This window comes from Aptenodytes patagonicus, chromosome 6 (assembly GCF_965638725.1).
Source record: "Aptenodytes patagonicus chromosome 6, bAptPat1.pri.cur, whole genome shotgun sequence".
NCBI classification, from domain to species: domain Eukaryota; kingdom Metazoa; phylum Chordata; class Aves; order Sphenisciformes; family Spheniscidae; genus Aptenodytes; species Aptenodytes patagonicus.
This window is the reverse complement of record NC_134954.1, coordinates 52,057,401-52,079,011: the sequence shown is the minus strand read 5'-3', so window position 1 is coordinate 52,079,011 and position 21,611 is coordinate 52,057,401. Positions and strand designations below refer to the sequence as shown.

At 40.4% G+C, this 21,611-nt stretch overlaps 1 protein-coding gene across 2 annotated transcripts in view; it reads left to right on the top strand.

The window, feature by feature from the left end:
- MAP3K20 (mitogen-activated protein kinase kinase kinase 20) overlaps nt 1–21,611 on the top strand; it is a 96,532-nt gene that overhangs the window by 50,647 nt on the left and 24,274 nt on the right. Inside the window, exons 9-12 of one of the 2 annotated variants that reach the window (XM_076342596.1) lie at nt 2–76; nt 5,571–5,677; nt 11,397–11,532; nt 15,892–20,976. In XM_076342596.1, coding sequence (XP_076198711.1) covers nt 2–76; nt 5,571–5,677; nt 11,397–11,532; nt 15,892–16,260 — 687 coding nt within the window. In that variant the 3' untranslated portion in view covers nt 16,261–20,976. Of the gene's footprint in view, nt 1; nt 77–5,570; nt 5,678–11,396; nt 11,533–15,891; nt 20,977–21,611 lie in introns of those variants that run through there. The other variant, XM_076342595.1, reaches the window with a different exon arrangement.

Sequence of the window (21,611 nt, the reverse complement as noted above, 5' to 3'; positions counted from 1 at the left end):
GAGATTAACCATTCCAAGCAGTTGTCCCAGAAGCTTTGCAGAACTGATGCACCAATGCTGGGATGCTGATTCAAAGGTAATTTAATTCGTGTTTGATTTCTACACCACCCCCCCCCCCCCAGCTTGTTTTGCTAAGTGTATTAGTGTTTCTTTGGGGGACAAGTCTGAGCTAACACCACTGATGCATGCTAATAGACACATTTCTTCACAAAGATAGCTAGGGCTGTCTTTTTTTAATGGGTTTACATATTTATAGCTAAATGTCTCTCTTTCCCTTTTAATCAAGAGTTATTATGCTACTACTTACCTGACTACTAAAGACAATGACAGTAAATAGGGTGAGACGGCAAGAATGTAGCCATTTTGGAGCAAGTGAAAAATTGTTCTTTTCTATTTTCTTTCAATAGTTAATATTCAGTCTTTCTTGGATGTATGTGAGCATCACGTATGAAATATCTATTTCAAGGTCCAATTTTGATGCCTTCCTTGTATTGAAAGCATGTAAAGAATAAGTTAATCCTTAAAATGCGGGTAGGAACAGCAGCAACGCATTTTAAATTAACATTAAACCTTTCCTAATCTTTTCCCTTAGGACTTTGAATGATGAGCTTTGTAATGATTATACTGTAATAATATAATAATAGAAGTACTGTAACATACTGTTTAACCATGAAAACAGTAAAAATACAAGTTAAAGAGCCAAACCATTGTCACTATTAATCTGCCCCTACAAGAATAAACTAAAAGAGAAATTAAAGAGAGTATTTAGTCAGTAAAAACTTTTGTAGATTATGGGAGTTACCTCCTTTAAATAGACTCTGCTACCATCCTGTTGTACATAACACTGGCTGGAAAGAGCCCGTGGGCATACTAGCCTTATTACCAAGGATTAGCATCCATTTCCTTTGCCTATGAAGGTATTTGAGAAGGGAAGGATAGTTAAAGAAGGGAAATCATGCTCTTTTTCTCAAGTCAAGGCACCAGGAAGAACTTTGTTCCTTTAAACTCAGGAGAAAGTTAGCTACTATTTCAGAGAGACCAAGATTAATCCCAAGACGAAATAATAGCACTTCAGTGCTCTAAAGGTAGAACTTGTTATCACCAGAGAGAGGCCGTAGAAGAACAATGTGAGAAAGGAGATTTCCCTTCTTGGTGTCTCTCTCTCTCTTTTTTTTTTTTTTTTTTTTTTTTTAAGCAAGGAGTTTCTTTCCTACAGAATGGATCTGGAAGGCTGAGATCCATCATCAACATGTGGTTTCCACATGAACACCCATTTAAATGCCATTCCCTTAATATCTCCCTCTTTATCCTCTCCACAGAAGGGAAGGGAGAAAAACACTTTGAGTCTACAAGTAGACTGTTTAAGTTCTAGGTCAGTAATTACTGAAGAGCACTTTCCAGTGGCAACTACATATATTTAAGAACTACTCCCAAGCATCAGCATCACTACCAAATGTCACAGACTAAAAATTATTGGAGCTTCTTTTCTCTAATTGCAGCACATACTAGATGAGCTCACTCTGTGCCTTGCTCTAGCCACATAAATAAGTGCCCAAAAGGCTGTTGCTGTTTTCAAGGAGAGGGAGGGATCTGCATGTTGTAAAAGAGGGATGCCCAGCCATCAGGCTGGCTGCACGAGCAATTCACCTGGGTTTGGGCTGGTTCCTGGGAGCATTGTTCCCAGAGGCGTCTCTGACGTGTGCAGAGTGAATCTCCTGTTAGATGGGTTTTTCTGACAGTCTGCTCTTTGCTACTTTTTTCATGCAGCTTCTCTTCTGTTAGGCAATTATAAATGCTTTGTTCACATGACTGAAATGGAGTAATCTCTGGTCACAGTTTGGGCATGTGACTGACTTATTCAGTCACGTGTTGGGAAAGGATCGCTACTTACAGCTCTCAAAATGCCTTGATAAAAGGCTGTGTGGCCTGCATGAGCCAAAAGATGGAGCACACTCCTCTAAAATACTGCTCTGTGTAACGTTCCCTTTTCGCCAGGATTAGCTTTAGAAAATCAGATAGTTGATGCATGAATAAGTTACTGAAGGTCAAGTTGGGGTGAGCTTGAGGATGTCAGCTGCTCAAAAGCAATTGCTAATGTGCATACTTTTAGCCCGCAGAAAGCCTGAGGTATCTTTAGGTGGCTTACCCCTGAGAAAAGAGGGATGTGCATTTACTGTGGGGCTAAGGAATACACTTGGAGAGCTGCTGCAGAGCAGCTGAAGTGTCAGACACTGCTCACACCATAACTTCCTCATGGGAGTGGACACAGTTATTAACTTTGCTTTGAATTCTTAAGAATTTCTTCATACATGGAGAAAAATGTCTGTAGTGCATTGTTCCACATGATATTTGTAATGGTAGTCTTTATGCAGTTTAAACTGTGCTAGTTGAAACAAACAGTCCCTAGTGGGTTCAAAGCATTTTACTAAAATGTTAATTACTAATTATTTTAAGTCCGTAATTATTAAAGAACAATCTCTGTGGTAACTAAGTATCTTAAATAACTACTTCCACATGTTAAAATCCCTACCAAACAAGCTGCTTTTGCTTGGGTACTAGATAATTGTACAAACAAGGTTGCTTATCGCTGATGCCTTCGTTTACTGGGGATACTTGCTTTTGAAACACAGGTGAGTGGTTCTTTCTCATTTCATCTGTTCCTTCAGTTTATCCCCATTTTAACATCAAAGGTGTTTATAAATTACTGAATATTTTGATGGAAATCAGAAACCTGGGAACAGAGAAGCAGCAAGAAAGGAAAGCCATATGGATTAAATATCCTGGTTTTATGCAGACCTGTTTAGTAAGAAATACCGAGTGGAAGGAAACAGTGAAAACATTAGCCAGAATTATTTCTAGAGGGGCATATATTTTAAAGATTTTTGGATGAGACATCACAGATATAAAGGGAAACAATTTTCAAAGGCATCTCATGCCTTGATATTTTAAGAATGTCTTATAAGGACTGACTTGAGATGCCTGACTTTCTAGAAAGTGCCAAGTAGTCATCCACTGAAAATAAGACCTTTCTTTGAAAAAGCTTCTCAGCTTGGGCTCCCAGTTTCAACAATCACTTCTTGCCAATCTTAACCAAGGTATCAGTCTGCACTTAGAATGCATTTATTAAATCTGAAATTATCCTTGCCTAGGGGGAAGAAACCAACAAAACCCACATAACAGTGTAGGCTTGTGTCTTCCTGTCAGCTTTGCCTCCAGGGAAAGCTGGTACCTGTAAATCTGGTAGCTACAAAGCTAGCAGGGTAGCTGGTGGCTGTTCACAGAAATTGCACAGCCAGAGATGTACAAGCTTTGTCAGTACTGTGTGACTGTGCATTTGTTCCAGCTCTAGTTGCACAACTCAACAGCTCCTTTGCCTGTAGTGTAGGACCCAAAGAGTGTGTGTTGCTGCTCCTCCCAAATCAGTCAGTCGGTGCTTCCACCTGCCCTTAGTAAAAGCCCTGTTCTCCGTCATTATCTCCACTCCAGTTACTCCAGGCAGGCCTGATAGTAGTGTTGACTGTGCTCGCTTAGTGTCAAGCCCTGCCCTATACTTCCCAGTATACCCCTGAGAAAGAAGGAACAAACAAAACTCATGGAAGTGTTGTGTAAAAGAATCCTAAAATAAGCCATAAAATATTGTAATTAATGCAGCATGGGGATGTTTGCCCTTCATCTCTTCCTGACAATAGAATTAGTTTAGTATAGGCACATTACGCACCTGTCAGTCTGTTGGACAGTACGTAGCAGCAGCAGTACCCTGGTGTATTGGTGGGGAGCCACAGTCTCCTGTCTGGCAGCTTCCTTGCCATTGGGGAGGCTCTTGAATCCACTCAACAGTTCACACCCACTGGGGTGGTTACAAGAGATGCAGCTGTAGCAACAAGAAGGGTGTGAGGGCTGTTGGAAGGTTCTCCTGCCCCAAAACTGCACCAGAGTTGTCTGTCCTGATTGGTGCCAGGGATGAATTTTGTGCTCTGTACCCCCGGCATGGCACGCTCCCTGGGCGGGGAGGTTCATGCTCTTCCAGAACGTGGTCAGAGGGTCTGCTCAGCCATGGCAGGTCCAGCAGCATCATGCATGTAGGGGGATGACTGCTGCCTCCCCCAGCCCCTCTGTAAACGCAGGGGGACCCTGCTGGGTTTCAACACTGGGACTAGATCAACAAGTGCAAGCAATGTGCTGCTGAATAGGCACCTGCTGCCATGCTGCTCGGCGTGCCCAGGTTGCTGCTCCATGGACGTTGGGCTGGGGGCCAAATTGCGTAAGCACATGGTGGCTGGGACAAGTGCTGTCTGTTGCAATAAAAATCTGCACAGCTCATCCAGCTGCCCATTGCCTGAAATCATGGAGATGGACCAAAAAATGACAAAGAGCCTCCAGTTACAGCCGAATAGTGCAGCATTACAGTATAAGAGAGCTTGTCTTTTTTTTTGTTATGCATTTGACACTTTTTCATGCTGTTTGACATTTAAAATAAAGAAATTGTCTTTCTTTTATAATGTGGAAATCACTTGGATCTTCCTGGGAGAGACACCTCAGCATTGTTCCTAATTGTTTTTGTGCTCCTAAATTAAAATGCACGTTTTAATTGCAGCATCTGTAATTTTAGCAGAAATGGTATAATTACAGGCGCGATAGAGAGAGAATGTGCATCATCCCCTTATTATGTATCTACATTTTGTTTCAACCTTTTGTCTCAACCTTGTCTGGGGTCTGTCAAACAGACTAACAGAGTCAGTGCTCTTTCAAGAAACACATTTAACTGTGGCTTTTTCAGTTATTACCCTACTTCATGGCTTCCTTTTGGTGGGACTAAGGGGAAAGTAGAAAATACAGAGAAGTTTTAACTGCTGTCCGTGACTAGTGAGCACAGTGGGTGCTGGATGGAGAGCCCTGAAACAGAAAGTTCAGAAAATGAGCCCAGGACAGAAGAGCACAGACACCTCTGGCATGAGCTCGGCTGCCAGGCGAGACATCCTCGTCTAGCCTCAGTCTTCACTTCTTCCCCGGCTGCTCCTGAGGTAGCTAAGTGAGAGGTTTTCTGTCCTTCTCTGCAAGAGGGGAAATGCAGCCAGAAACCCACTTTTGATGGGCAGCTAAATAGCTTGTTCACACGTTAAAGAGTTTGGGTTACTACCTGTAAAAGGCCATGTGTCTAATTACCAGTTGCTAATGGGTCCAGCCTTCTCTTTTTGGCAGTATTTTCCTTCTTAGCTTGAGGAAAACCTTATCCTTTAGAATTAAGAATCTTGATGGTCATTGATGCTACTAATGTTGTTTAATGCTCTTATTGAGTACCAAAAGGTTTTACTGGTCGATATGGGAGAATAAGCTCAGGCTTGAGTCCTACTGACCTCTTCTTCAATGGGAAGAACAAAAAAAACCCATTTACAAATTTACAGTCCTCTTGTAGGATGCTGTATTCGGAAAGCAGCATCCCAATTTTTGTTGCTTGCAGTCTTTCAATTGAAAAACTCCTGCAAATAATTTTACACAGTAGTAGTTGTATATGAATGTAAAAGCTGTGTTTTTGTTTTGTTTTGTTCTGTTTTGTTGTTTTTTGTCTTCAGAAAAGGCCATCTTTCAAGCAGATCATTTCAATCCTGGAATCTATGTCAAATGACAGCAGCCTTCCAGACCAGTGTAACTCATTCCTGCATAACAAGGCGGAGTGGAGGTAAGTTTCCCTCCTCCCAAGATGAATGTGGTTTTCCTTTGAAATGGTGCGAGTCCATATTCTTCAGAAAGACATCAGACTCCAATGATGTACTGGTAGAAAATATCTGTGCTTGAGGTATTTTTAGAACGTAACTTACCTTGTTGTTTTTCAGGAATGCCCAGAATGTTGTGAAACTTGTATTAGGAGCCAATACACTTAGCTGTACCCTATATTTAATATTACACTGGTTTAGGTATCATGTTATTTATGGTTTTGTGATTCACATCTTAAAACCAATTAGCGTTTTCGGTCAACCGTGTGAGGGCAAAACAACTCAGGCATACGTATGTTTGATGCAATTTTCATAGAAAGTGTATAGGCATATGTTTATATTAAAAAAAAAAAAAAAAAGGATAGAGGGCATAAAAGAATAAATTTTCAAATCATGCCTCCATTTGTCTTCACTTGTATGTGTTCTGCCATTTTTTGTGCATTCTCTCCTTCATATCGACTTTGCGTCCACGCGTTCAGCATATGCCCAGGGCAGCCCTATTTTTGCATAGTGTACCAGCATTACTTGAGCATATGATTTTACCTATTGCTGATTGTAATTTTTATTCGTAAGTGATTATAAATGGAGATGAGATCTGAGAAAATTTTATTACGCGACACAGTTTTACAGTGAAAGGTTCAGCCTATTTTCTGTATGTGCCAAAACTTTAAAAAAAAACCTGTCCCCGAAGCTTATTTGTCAGTTGGAAAGCTCACTGCTTCACAGTACATCCTTCTGTTTGGAAAATAAAATTGAAAACAGATCTGCATAGGCAGAAGACTTTTGCCAGGCGATCGTGCCTCGGTCTATATTAAGAAGCGTTGGCCCTGCTCCAGGTAAGCTGGGAGCAGAAATACTGGAAGATTCCCGGCCCGCAGTCAGCGCAGGAATTGAAGAAACCTGGAGCAGGGGTGGGGAAGAGCACGTGGAAATGAGGCTTGTATCAAAACCAGCATCCCAAATTTCCTCCGCGGACCTCCAAGAAGAATCAAGACGTACAGTTTTAATCGGGCGAGTGGAAAAAGTGAGCTGGCGATGGGACGCTCCCCCGCTCACATGGCGGGAGTATAAATAGCCCGTTCCGGGGCCGGGACCGCTCCTGCCCTGACTCAGCAGCGCGCCGGCGGCAGCCCCGCGGCCTCGGGGACCGGCGGCGGCGGCGGCGGCGCGCCACCTCCTGGCGACAGCGCCGACCTGCGCCTCCCCGCCGCCGGGGCCGGGGCCGGGGCCGCGGGGCGCCGGCCCGCGCTCTGCCCCGCCGCCTCGCTCCGCTGCGGACGGCGCTGCGAGGTCCGCCCCCGCGCCGCGGGGCGGCCCGTGACACTGCGTTCAGCGTTCCCTCTTGCCAATACCCGGCTCTCAAACGTTTGTCAATGATTTTATCCGTGGTGTTGCTTTTACAATGTATCAGTATGCCCTCTCGCCCCCCCAGATCCGTATTCTAAGGCGTGAGACAAATGTCGGGTATTTAAAGTATAACAACGTATTTCTTGGCCACCATTATTTATGCAGACTCCGGACATCGTATTGCGGTTTTGGTAGCAGACAGAATGCAAGGAGGGTTGGAAGAAAAATATCCCCCGATGAGGGGTTTCTTATACACCCCTGTATAGTAAAAATATTTATGTAAAAGATGAGCAAGTACTCAAATTCCTTTAGGAAAAACAAATGACTACTTAAATCTTGCCAATATAGCAGAATAAAAGCTGTGCTAGTTGACATTTGGTAACATTAAACTTCTGTTCTTTTACTAAATTGATTCATTTCTTGCAAGTTTTATTCTGATGCACCTAAATTGCTCATATGAGGAATGGCTAACAAGGTGTTAATGAAAAGCCATGTAGAAACAGAAAGTTCTTTGGCACTATCAAGTCATGAAAAAACTTCTTACCATGGAGACTTGTGTTAAAGTTGGCTTTTTTTGTGGAAGAATAAATAACTTGGAGACAAGGAAATACGAGAGAGAAAACACAGACTAATGACGGGGCATGATTTGCCTGAAAGCAAAGATGATTTCTGAATTAAGCTGAAATGAAAACATGAAGTGCAGAAAGAGCGCAAGTCGTGTGGGGACTTGCTCAGAAGCTGGTAAGAAGGGCCCTCTCTTACCTGAATTCTGGTAACGGCTGCCTTCCCTGATGCAAAAGCCATGTCTGTATGGAGACACTTATGAAGGTTAAGCCAAATTAACAGAAAGTGTTAAAAAAAATGCAAGTTAAAGTAGATGAAAGACTTGTGTGCATAAAGTGATTGCAAGGGATAAATTAAAACAGACTAAGACCATCTCTGAGAACAGTTTAATGTGTTTTAACTTCTGTGTAGAAAAATCTTTGCTTTTACTCATTGGTTTGTTTTTTTTTTTTTTTTTATATTTTTTATCCCATAGTGTTTTGCAAAGAGAGACTTGAACCTGCAATAGAGAAAGAATGAGATGCGTTACCAAGAAATAGGGAATTGTAATGAAGCCTGGCTATCAGAGCCCTGGAGAAGGGTGGGCTGGGGAAAAGCGAAGGTTACGCTTGTTCCTTTGAGGGACCTCCAGATTAGTGATCCAGATACTGCACTTTCACAGGGGTACTGCACCTATCAAAGCAAATCAAAGCTCAGACAAGCTGGATTATGTTTTTTCCCCACTCTTAAAAAAAAAAAAAAAAAAGGCAAGGTGAGGTTCTTTTTGTATAGAGACGTGCAAAAAATGCGTCTGTAACAGCGGGTAACCAGAGTTTTCAACGTCTCTGACCGGCTGGCATGAAAACTGAGAGTGGGCTGAGTCTACACATGACTGACAGAGGTGATAAGATAAATGACGCTTTGACCTATCTTTAATGTGCTCTTATTTGCAATGTTTACTGGTCTTGATGTTTATATTAATAATACATTTTAATCTTCCTGTTCTATCATTTCCTTAAAATAATTCAGTATCTTATTTCCTAACTGTTCTACCCTTCACATTTTTATTATTTAATTGAATAGGGGCACTGTCTTACGACTAAGTTGAACAGATCTGCCTTATGTTTAAGTTCATATTCTGTGATCTTTTTGGAGCTCTTTCTCAAGTCACTTTTATTACAGTAGGAAAAAATTACTATTGAAGTAATGATGTTCCGATTCAGTGAGAGATCACATTTGTCTGCATTTAGTCACATATACTAACTGCGTTTCTCCTTCCATCCTCTCCCCACGAGCGGCTGTTCTAATGATTAAAATAGTCTATTAGTGATACTTATATTAGTGTATCAGTAGCAATTCAAGACATATAAACAAATGCCAGTCATTGTTTTTAATCTGTGAGTGTTTATCATTATAGTTTCTAATAATACAGTATACGTTCTTCAGTGTCACAGAATGAGATTATTCTAGAAAAGCCAGTAAGCTCAGACTGCAGAACTACAGAAGCAAACAAATCCACATGCCCTACCATGTATAATGTTTCAAGCTGCTTCATTTATAAAGTAAGACTCATTAACTGGGCAATGTACGGTAGCTTTCTCTTTAATTACACAGTTTTATTATACAGTGGAATTATTTTTCAGAATGCAACTGTTTTCACAGACTGACCTTTTATTATAAGAGAAGTTTCTGTCTAATGAAGAGAGGTAATCACAGCACAAAATAGACTTTTGACATATAGAAAGCTATTGTTACCGGGACTTTGCTAGTGCAGAATGTTACTTAAAAAGAGAACTTAATTTACATATTTTCAAAATTACAGAGTTGCGTATAAGTAGCAGTGATGTTGACAGACAAACCAAGAAAAGTAGTGCTTGCAACTGTCCTCACATTGTTCTGTAGCTCCCACAGTAGATTGTGTAGTATATGTTGCACCTGACAGAAAAGGTTTGTGGTAGGGAAATGGATGTTTGTAGAGGAGTCACTTTCTGACCTTCTATCCAGTGCTTTTTAGTTTTGTTCCTTTATTGCCTCTTCATTAGGATGTGTGACCACTTTCCACCCAGCACAGAGATCAGCCTTGACCTTTGCATGCCTAAATAAGAGAGAGAATTTTGCTTGAAATCTGAAGCATAATAATTGTGAGGGGCATTTGTTCTGACCGCCATATCGAACAGCTCACTCAGCAGGATTTAAGTGTGATAAATGCCCTTGCCCCCAGGTGGCTGATTTTTGCGGTAGAATTAAGCGTGGTGGTAGAGGTTGCAGTACAGTTTGCTAGTTATTCCAGCTCTGAATCCTTTCACTGTATTTTGCAAGCATTACTCTCTGACAGAGATGTCTTATTAAAATAAGAAATCTATAAGATTTGGAGTATTTAAATTATTTCTTTTACTTAAATAGGCTATTTGGGTATGCATTTTCCCACTTTGAGAACCTGAGTTCCTTTAGGTTGATACTAGAGAAGAGCTTAATCGTTCCGTGCCAGGACAGGAGATTTACAGGAAGAAATAATTCTTTTTTCTCTCCCTGCCCCAATAGAAATGACAACTAACGATCCTTTTATCTTCTTTTTGAAAACATCAGAAGGAGCAGGTTTTGTTTGCAGTGTGTTTACGAAGGGAAAATGTTGTGAAAGTTCGAGCAGAAGATTTGGCGTTGCGGAGTCCCAGTAGCTATGTTCAGAGCTCTCTTTAGGATCTCTGCCTCTTTAGGAGCTCGCACTCTCTAGCAGAAGAACAAAATCTGTGATTGACTATTCCCACAATGTGAATAGGAAACAGTTGAAGTAATAGTCAGGACACAGGTGGCAGGCAGTGCACAGTCTCCCAAACAGCCACAGAAATGGTTTGTTAAATGCAAATACCACCTCTGATACAAATTGGAGGTTTTTCTTTGGTTATCCCACAAGCAAAAAATGTGGCTGAATTTAGTGACAGAGTTATTTTTCTGTACCTTTTAGTATACGCCCATGCATTTGTCACGCAAAATTTGTTAAACTCTTTTCCAAGAGCAGTTCAGTTCATGTGTTTAACAGATACTGTCCATCAGAAAGCATGTCAAAGGAAACCACTTTGTTAAGGGATGAGGTACATGCAATGCAACCCAATAAAGACGGTATCTGAAGCTTCTTAGAGTACTGCCTTCACTTCCTGCCTTTCTTATTTTTCACACCTTTGCATGTATGGTGAGAAGCAGAGAAAAGTAAACCAAATCCTTTTATTAACTGTTCCTAACTTGAGAAGCTTGTATTTGTAACCATTTGCAGGGCTGGGTCATATATCATGGTTTATATTCTTGCTCTTATATCTTAACCTAGAGAAACAGGAAGGTAAGTGAGAAAAACCACCTCAGTGCTGCTTCTGCATATTTTGAATATAAGTCCAAATAATATTTATAGCCAAGTTATAAACCCAGGCAAATGGGCTTCTTAGACTGCCCGTATTGTGTTGCTAATGATTGTCCCATTACCAGTTCTTAATGCAGTTTCTTTATGGATAAGATCATGTTTCGTGATGCTGAGGGAAAAGATGGCATTTTAGTTTTTAAAATGTTGTTGTTATATGGCATTTTACTCTTTTAAATGTTATTTTTCTTCAACTGAAGGTATTACGGTTATTCTCAAGTATAAACATTGCCAGTTGTTCTTAAAGAAGCTTTGCATTTGGTAATTGAACTGCTTGAGTTAGTATTGTACTTTTCAGCCTTTCACATTTAATTAACATTCAAGTGGGAATTATGAACAATTTATATCTGTCAGGAAAAGACAAGATGTAACAAATTGTCTCCATGCAGATGTGAAATTGAGGCAACCTTAGAGAGACTAAAGAAACTGGAGCGTGATCTGAGCTTTAAAGAGCAGGAACTAAAGGAACGGGAGCGACGTTTGAGGATGTGGGAGCAGAAGTTAACCGAACAGTCCAATACTCCTGTAAGTAGACAATAATTCAACCTTTCATCTTCAGAAAGTATTTGGAGCTTTGTCTATGTAAATCTAAAGATGCACCATAGTGCCCCTGTTTCCTTTAGTTGTTCCTTTGGGCCAATTAAAGTCTATTTTATTACATCACTGCAAATAACTATACTATTTTTAAAAATTTCATCTAATACATTAGATATCAGATATTGCTGATAGTTCATATTGTGCCATGGGCACTTAAGTAGTTTCACATTGATTTAATTACAGTTCTCAGCTTTAAAAGTTGATTGCATACAATAAATTCATTTTTCAACTAGAAAGTTGTTGACTTTAATGGATGCAGGATTTGGTCTTAAATGTGAGAATCATTTGTTTCTTGCAGAAGAAGGCTTGAGAATCTTATGTAGGTTTTTTTTTTTTTAAATATTATTCTGTTCTTTTTCTTTGAGAAGAAGCAAATTTCCATTCTGTGAAAAAGGGGGTCAAAATTTGAAGTGTTAATTTAGGGCTTTGTTCATAATTATAGTTAACATACTTGTACTGGCCAGTTATTAGCTGTTAGGATTGCCACATTTCTATTAATAAATTGAACAAAAAAACTTCCTTGGATTATCTTGAATTTCTTAACGGAATATGATGCTCTTGACTACTGATTGGCAGAGGGAGGACCACAGGGTTAGTGCATGGCTAGACATATTACAAGAGACTTGTTGTTAAGAAAAATATCGTGTTACCTACTTGTTTTTAAAGCACTAGCCAAAACAAATACCAAATTGAGATTGCAGTAGCATATTTTTCCTATGCACAATTTTATGCTACTTATAACCTTGATTCCAGCCAGACCCATTTAGATACAAACTTGTTTTTAACTTTAATAAGCTTATTGCTATTGTTTGAATGAAGTTGCATTCGTGTTCCAGCTGTGAACATGCAGTAATGAAATCATGAAGAATGAATGTTTTCCTATGTGCAGATACTGTATGTTCACAGTAGATATCTGTATGCCTGCTTTAACGCTTGCAAACTTCCAGTAACTGAGCTGTGGGCCATCATCTATCCTAAGCACAGCATGAGACACAGCCTTAATGAGCAAATCTTTTCACGAGCAAGGCCCTAGGGTTTTTTATGCTGTACTTGCTTATGACTTCTACTTTTCACTTAGAGCTGGCATTGCTGAAAGAATAAAGCATTGTGCTAAGGCCTATTGTGCTAAGCATGAACTATCTTTCTGCATAACGTTAACCCAACTCTCCTATTGCATTTAAATGCAATTTCTTCTAATAGGGAAATATAGGTTTGTTTTTTCCATAGATCTTTAGTGAACTGTTACACAAAATGGCTTTAGAAGAAGCCCTTTTGCTGGAAAAAAATTGACCTACTGGCAAAAATTGGCCTGTTCAAGCAGGATTGTTTTTTTCATAGCAAATTAAGTTCTACAAGGCACTGGTTACACATACAACTATATTTTAAATTCATAGCTGTAAATCATTTGCAGAATATCCCTGGGCATTGTGTTTGCAAGCTGTAATCCTTGGAGTCAAGTGTCTCCCTCCCTCACTTGGTTCAGGGTATGTCTGCTCAGCAGTATCAAACTGGAAGATTGCAACAGGGAGGTGCACTGCTTGATTTTAAGCTACCTTGGCTGTAAAAAACAGTAGTAAAGATATGGCAACCAGAGCTAATAACACAGCTTAGGGTGCCCACTAGGCTTACACCTGGTTCTTAACCAACACTAGGCCTTGTTGTGTCTTAGCTGGTACTGTCATCCCTGCTCTGCAGTCACTTCTTCGTTTTGCTCTGCAGCAAAGACCAGAGGCCAGCAGATACTATTAAAGCGGTGTGCAGGAGGAGAAACTCAGTCAAAGTGAAAGGAGAACAGGGAAATTGTCTCTGCCACTTGATTCTCCAGTGTTTTAGGGTTGGTAGAAGCTTCATCCTGCATGGTAGGTAGCTATAAGTGGCAGGCTGCTCCTATTCCAAAGAATAAAGTATAGCTTTACACACATCAGCATGAGAGAAGGATGAGGCCAATCTTTAGAAACACTTCTGTGAAAGTAGTGTTTCTCTCTGCTCTTGTTTTGACCCTGTTTCTGCTGTGTCTTATGCAACAGACACCTTTGAGTCTGATCTCTGCAAATTCCCTTTGTGCAGATCTCCAAGAGCCTCTTGCACAAGGGAATCTGGAGCCTTTTGGAGGAGTAAAATATCTCTACAGCTGTAGTGAAATGGCAGACTTCTTTTGAAAGAGGACCTGACTTTAGGAAGGCAGTGTATGTAGCTAAGCTGAAGCTCATATTTAGAGGAAGACAGTGAGCAATACATGAAATCCAGATATTCACCTGTGGTGCCGTGCACCTGCAGGTGGTCATTTAAGAAGAACAGTGGCTTGTACAGAGACTGGGGATCCCAGTCATCTATAAAAGTCTCTTCACGATAGTTATCATATGCAATGTGACACCAAACGCAGGTCCTGTCACAAAGAGCTCCTAAGTTCTCCAGGTAATGAGATGGCAAAATATGGAGGAAGTAGGGTGATTATAACTCGCAAAATGAGCCACAGTTACGGCCCATTCTCAGCTTACCCGCTGCCAGGCATTGCACAAACACCGACCCAGAAACGTGTTTTAGAGGAAAGCTGTCTTGCAGCTTTGTTGATTTTTATAGGGAATTCTTCCCATATGTCAGGGGATGCTTTTCCATGGATCTAAAGCAACTAAAACTCCAGTAGCTGATGGAAGAACTACCTGGCACTGAATCGCGTGTGCTGGGCATCTCATTTCTGTGGCTAGATCTTGTTTTTAAAATATTCCTTCTCTTTATCAGTAGGAGCTTTTGGTGTCCTTGATCCGAGTAGCACTCTGGTGATGGTGCAATTGTTTCTTCCTGTACAGCCAGGTGTACAGAAGCTTAGCTGCAGGTTCTTTCGTCACTTAGCCATAGGATGCATGAAGAGTATTTAGGGCATCCCATCTCCCCAACTTCTTAATTTTATTTTCGTTTCTTAAACCATGATCACTAACTTTCGTTAACCACAACGCAGATAGAAAGCCTATGTAAGTAGGGAAAACTCGAGAGGAACAAAAGACAGATGCTGTCCTTTTTAATGATAAACATTTGTCAATGTAAGTGGTTTTGCCAAGAAATGGGCACTCTTTGAGCAGCCCGGCCACGAAGCCTCCTGTGTTACAGACCAGGGCATCACCACAATCACCCCTGTAACCCGTTGTGACCAACTGCCGTTGACTCTTCAGTCAGTTTTCCGATTAGGTTAAAAAAGATGTGGAAAACCATGAATTTTGGGCAGGTAGTTTTGCAAACAGCTTTGGAAAGAAAGGCCAGTTCAGGTGTTCACACATGGCTCCTTTGCTGTTGCTTTAGTAGGTAGTTCAATTTGGGATGAAACTCCTGAGTTTTTACTCCCTGTGGAGAAAAGGCAAGCATGTCACAGAGGTTCCTAGCCCGGCCACTCTGAAGAGGCATTAATCATTATTTAGCTGGAGAGGGCACGTTTCATTTGTTATTACAAACAGACTGGGTCAGGAAAACGCCATTATCTGTCGGTGAAGATTAAATCAGTAGAGATTTAAAATGATGTACAACCAAACGGCAGATATCTATTGATATCACTTAAAAAAAAAGAAAAAAAAGGAAAAAAAGAAAAGGCAACCAAGCTGACGAAGCTGACCAGCCGACCAAACAGCCCCTCTTCCCCTGCCTGCTCTTCCCTGGGACAGCTTCCAGAAGCAAGGTGCTGGTGCGGGCTGGAGGCTGGTTCCCGTGTCCTTTGCATTGGTGAGAGGCTCGTTTCTGATTGCGGCCATTGCAGGGTGACCCCTTCCTCTCCTTTTGAGCATACGCTCAAAACCAGTCTTTGCACAAATAATACTGCTGCTGTTTTTTCTGATATTTAGAGGGCTGCTACTTCTGCACCAAACTTTGGGAGCTTGTTTGGGTTCTCTGATCTTAACCTGATTTATTCTTCAATCCTGAAAGGTTCGATTAAACAACTCACTCAGACTTCTGTTGTACCCACATTGCCTTGGGAGCCATCCCACCTGGCTGGGAAACGTCACATTGTGTTTTACGCTGTACAAAATGAAGGACTGAAGAGTTTGAACCTTCTTTTGTCATGAAAGCTCTGCTACCTGTGGTTCTTGCCATGCGACTCAGTGATTTTGCACTTTCATTTAGGAACAATGACCCCAGAATGAAGCTGTCTGATTTAATGAATTCTTACTTGATCTCCGTGTTTAGATTCGCTAATCATTGTGCTTTCTGTTGATTGCCAACTAATCTGGTGGTGTCTTTTTCCTCGATTTTTAAATTGGTTCTAACTTTCACTTTTGCTCTGTCCTTTCCTCCTTTAAATAGTTTTTCTTACCTCTTGCTGCAAGAATGTCTGAGGAGTCTTACTTTGAATCTAAAACAGAGGAGTCAAACAGTGCAGAGATGTCATGTCAGATCACAGCAACAAGTAACGGGGAGGTAGCTGGCATGAACCAAAGTCTGAAGGCCTTGATGATGACGGGCTTTGGGGATATCTTCTCTCTGAACCAAGCAGGATCTGTCCTGCATTCTGGAATGCAGATAAACATGCAAGCCAAAAAGAATTCTTCTAAAACCACCTCTATGAGAAAAGGAAAGAAAATCAACATGGCTTTGGGTTTCAGTGAATTCGACTGGTCAGATGACGATGATGATGATGATGATTTTGATGACACAGATGATAGCAGCGAATGAAATCAGTTATAGAATTAACCCTGAAATCGGTTTTAGCAAAGCAAAACAATAAAGTTTTAGAACAAGAATCCTGTCAGTTTGGTCTGTTCAAATCCTGTAAAAGAAAAAAAACAAAAAAAGTGAGACGTTTTCCAGGCTGAGCATGTTTGTGTGTAGAAAGACATGTTGTTTTTGTTTAGATTGTGCTGACTTATTTCTGCTTTGATGAAATTTGGAACTAAACTTTCCAAACTAATTGAGATTATTATTATTTTAAGAACTGTGATTATATCTATAATTCTTGATGCCTGATTACAGAAACTATGGCTTCATAAACTTAAGATCTGAAAACATTGGGGGAAACTTCAATGCCTTTAATGCCATTAATGTACTTCAAATTTTTCTTTTGTGTTTTTTGTCATTTCCCTTACCCCTTTAATTGTCAATCATATGAATATACTTGTACTTCCAGATTTGCTATTCTCTACAATCCATTCTTTCTTACTGTTGCAGTGAAGGGGTTTGCTGTGTTTCTAATTTAAAGCCTTTTTCAAGGCGGCATTGTGGGAAGTCACAAATACGTTTCTAGGAAGAGAGAAGCTTGGTTGAGGGGAAGAGAGGGGTTAGTTAAATACACATTTTAAAAACTGAATAGCAGCAGAATCCAGATAATCCCTATTAGTAGATGATTTGTATAAATGTTCTTTTTTCCCCTCACATGTATGTGCATGTGTATATAATTCACTCTAGCAAAGCGAACTGCAATCAGACCTCTGCATCTATTATCAGATATTGTGATCTAGAAGCTAATTTTCAGTTATGTTGATGTAAATCCAGGAAGCCTCATTAACTTTGATGGACTTATTCTTGTACCTGAGAGTAAAAATCGGTGTTAGTAAATTTTGATTCTGTTGCATCTCCTAAACTGTGTGTGCTACCCCCATGAAAGGACAAAGAGAAGCCACAATGACATTTCAGCTTGGGCCCTACTACTGTGGCTTATGTGAAATTCTCTGTGATGGCGGTAACGTGAGGAATGTTTACTACTCTCTGCATACCTGTTTTTTGCAGCTAAATCACTTTTAAAGTATTGCCACTGCTGTTACGACTTACCATAAAACTCAGTGTGTAACAATCTGCTGCAATAATTGCCTGCCAGGCACTTATGTTGAGAGCAGCAAGTACGTTTCTCCTGATGACCCCTTTAGTGGTGATGCAGAAGGAGGGAGGGAAACCAGTGCGAACACAAATGCAGGTTAGAAAGGAAGATGTAAAATATTTGCCCGAGGAAGAAGGGCAGCATTTCAAAAGAAAAACGTTACTGTCTAGTTCAGCTGTAGTGGGAATAAGCCATCAAAATTCCATTCTCAATTACTGGAGGGGTTTCTTTTTATAAAAACTTCTGGTTTTGAGTGGCTTCTTTAATTATAGGCTTGCCTGTTACACAGCTCTAACCTACATATTATGGTGTTTTTGTAGATAGCTTAGAGAAAAATGGATACATTAGATAACAGCAGGCCTGAAATCATTACATGTTCACTCAACAAAAGAGAAAGTTCTTTGAAGGAGTTTTTCTAGAGTGACGAGTGGGCACCTCTTCGGGTTGTGAGAGAGAATTGTTTTATCCTTAAGCATCAGCTCTGGTCTGGTAACCTGTAAGGCAGCAAGTGCTGCGCTTTGAGCTAGCCTACTCCAGTCAGTTTGCACAGGACTTGACCCTCCAAGATGCTTAATTTCTGTAGGATGTCATTCCATGTTCCACCTTCTTCCTAACAGTTGCAAATCCATTGGCTTGAAGTTAACCCTCTTGTATCAGGAAGCTTTTCTCATGATAGAATTGTGATTTAAATGATGTGATAAGTTAATGAACTATCCCAAGGAGAAACTTGTTCCTTCGGCACAGGTAGGGATGGCTTCTTAGGTCCATCAAAGCAACCTGATTTTAGGGAGAAAAAGGGACATTGAAGGGCAAATAATTAAATGGAAATAAGAGCAAATAGTCTGTTTCCAGTGCAGATTTGTACTATTTTTGTAAGTCTGCGTCTGTTAACACCCACAGCAATGATACTATTTTTGTAACTGCCACTTTGCACCCAGGAAAATGTGATGGATTTGTGTGATCTAATATGTGCACTTTAGATCTTAAGATGTGTGTCATTGTGCATGAATTACTCTACCACATAAGCAGTGTAGGGTTACACAGCTTTAACTGAAAATGAAATTTGGTTCAGTACATTTAGTATTCAAAAAACCCCAAAAATCTGTCCCTAGCGTTGATATTTTGCACTTTTTAGCATCTGACAATCTCAGAGCACTTCATGCACATTTATATTTGCATGGGTTTTAACTGAATTTGTAAATCCATTCCTTTATCTTTACAGAAGTAAAAGTAGTCCTTAAGTAGTGTGACACAGGGTTTCATAGTTGCAAAATCACAAGATTTAAGTCTGTCTTCAAGGTTTTGTGCTTACCCAGGTGTGTAACTTATTTCAGCAAAATATCATCAGAATTTGGTAGCATGCTCATAGGAAGTTCTGCTATCTACATAGTTCCAGTATTTTTTAATGAAACAAAGATGGATTTTTTTTCCCCCTTCCCCTTTCTTTCCCCATATGTTATTTGTCAAAGCAAATTAAGCTATATTAAGGAAAAATTTAAACTCTTGTAAAACTTACCTATGTGTTCACAGTAGCAAAGGTGGTCTCTGAATTGTAGAGAAGGTGATGACATACGACAAACTCTTCTAATGCAGTTCTCTTGAGATAGTGTTATACTTAGGATATTGGCTATGCTTATTAAAAAAAAAATGGTATTGATTGCATTTTTACTTTCCTGTGATGACTTTCATACCAGATGTCTCCAGTTTACAAGCCAAAAACCATATGTGAGAAGCAAGCTATGTTGCTTCTGCCTCTGATATGCTTTTCACTAGATAAAGGTTTTGAAAGTCTCTCTGGTGGGCAGGTATGTTGGTTGGAGGAGGTCAGAGTATTTCATCTTCCACACCTGATTTTGCTCTGCAGTGCAACCCAGTCTGTCTTCTACCTGTATCATCACTAGGGCATAATCATCTCCACAACAGTCCACAGCCACATAGTGTGTCAGCTTAGGAAAGCATTAACCAAACCCAGAAGGTGTTTCTCTGGCTGCTCTGGGCTGTGAGCAAAGCCACCAAAAGCTTTCCCATGCCTCGTACACCTCTCAGCTCACTAGTCCCCACCAGGCCTTTTGGGATCCCAGTTTTCTCTACCTTCCATAAAACCCTGGACATACGTGCAGTAAAATAATAATGCTGCATTTGACAGAGGGGAAAGGTAAGAACCGGGCCTGAACTTCTCGGTTTTACCAGGCTGTTGTTATCGCCAGCATTGACTTAGATGGGTAAATGGCACAAGAGAAGAATGGTGAGGGTCAGCTTTTGGCTTGCTTAAAGATACAGGGTGAGCTGGGACCAAGACACGACGTCCAACTCCCAACTCCCTTTCTTTTCCTTCAGCAGTGGGGAAAAAATGGAAGGGGGAATTAATGGAGGAAAACTTCCGACCGAGTCATTTTTGTGATGATCACACCACTAATTCCTTGGAGTAGCAAGTGTCCTAAGGTACGATGTGTAGGTGTGCTGCATCCCCAGCTGGTTGTGTGCTGCTTGACGTGGAGCTTGTCCCCTCTAGATGGGAAGAGCTTTCAGGAGGTGGGGTCTCGCACAGCTCCTTGTCACGCAGTCATGTTCTTGACTTGTCATTTGTTTATCGTTCCAGCGGTTTTGTTAGATGTTGATTCCCTTTCCTTCTGGGTTTTAAAGTGGTTATTCTGCGTTAAATATTTGATGCAATGATGATTTATATTGCCATCGGCAGTAGCAGTAAATCCGTAGTGTGCATATAGCTGTTAAGTATTCAGCAGCGTTACTGTGTGTCTTTAGTACTGTAGTTCCTTTTTCTGTAATCAGGCAGCTTTTACAGGTTTTTAATAAGACCTCTAACTTGACAGAGGTTTTAACTACAGTCCTAGGTAGAACGTTCAGGTAGAAAAATAAGTTCATTTAGTAATTTTCACAGCCCTTAAAATGCACTAATAGGAATCTGGAGGAAAGACCTTTCCCTTTTCCCCCAGACTTCAACTTAGTGTACACTGTAAACTCTGCACAGAGATTTCTGATGTGTGAAGATTTAATTTTAAAACTGTAGAAAGAACAACCTTCTTTACAAATTTTATATTGTGTGCTAAATACTCATATGCCTTTTAAAGTCAGATATAGTCCACTGCATTTCTTGCTTTTGCACTACTGAAGAAGTTTTGTACTGAATACTAGGAGTCAATGCTAATTACACTTCAAGTGTGAACCGATTGAATTTGAATAGAAAATATTTTCACAGTGTTAGAAAACTTCATTTTCCCTTTTGAAAGAACAAAGCTGAGCTCAACGCCTGTGCAAAAACTCTTGTGCTGTAAACTGAATATATCATTTATGTGGAACATGCGATGTTACACTTCTGTGTGGTAAAACCTTGCAGTGTCAGTTATTCTCTTTATTGCACTTGACATATGATGTCTTGTTTTATTCACACTGTGGATTTGACTTTTCCAGTGTAAAACCAAAGCAAACAAACAAAAAGAAATCATGCAATGTATTCAGTTTCCTCAATTGGTGTCATAAACTTTCTTTTGATGTGAACTTTTTCCTCTGCTTCTCTTTGTTCCAAACTTCTATTTTGCAATAAACATTTTGACAGTAAATTTTATGCATCTGTGTCCCTGTGTAAAATGCTGGTGTTTCAAGAGGTTCCTTATTGTCTGCTGGTTTAAGTCACTTTTTGTATTACTCGCTGTGTGACATTTCTCCTTTATTCTCCCACCTTTAAAAAAAAAAAAAAAAAAAAAAATACAGAACATACTCTGCCACTGGCTATATTTAAACATGGGAAAAGCTGAAAAAAATCCATTGTGCAACTAAAAATGCAATATTGGACTTCTGCAGTAAATGATTCAGTTGTACAAATTATTGTACCAGGCTCCTCCTGCAGCACTAGCTGGTTTGACAATAAGTACCTACAAAAACCACGACCCACTGCCTTCCTAGGGACGTTTACAATTGCCACTTGCCCTTCCTTGTGCTCAGTGTACCCCCAGCACTACTTTTGCCCCACAGCGTCCTGCCCAGGCTGCGGGTAGCTGTTAGCATAGGGAATGCCTGACTAACAGCAGGTAGGTTGAGAAAATTGGCTGGAAGTATGGTGTAGTAGAGAGAAAAAGTCAGGAAAGTCTCTCTTTCTCTGGCAGACATATCTTCCCTTCTGCCACTTCACCCTGATGCCTTTGGCTCTGTCCCCTTTGGGGAAGCAGTGGGCAAAGGGATGGCTTTGAGGGTCTGC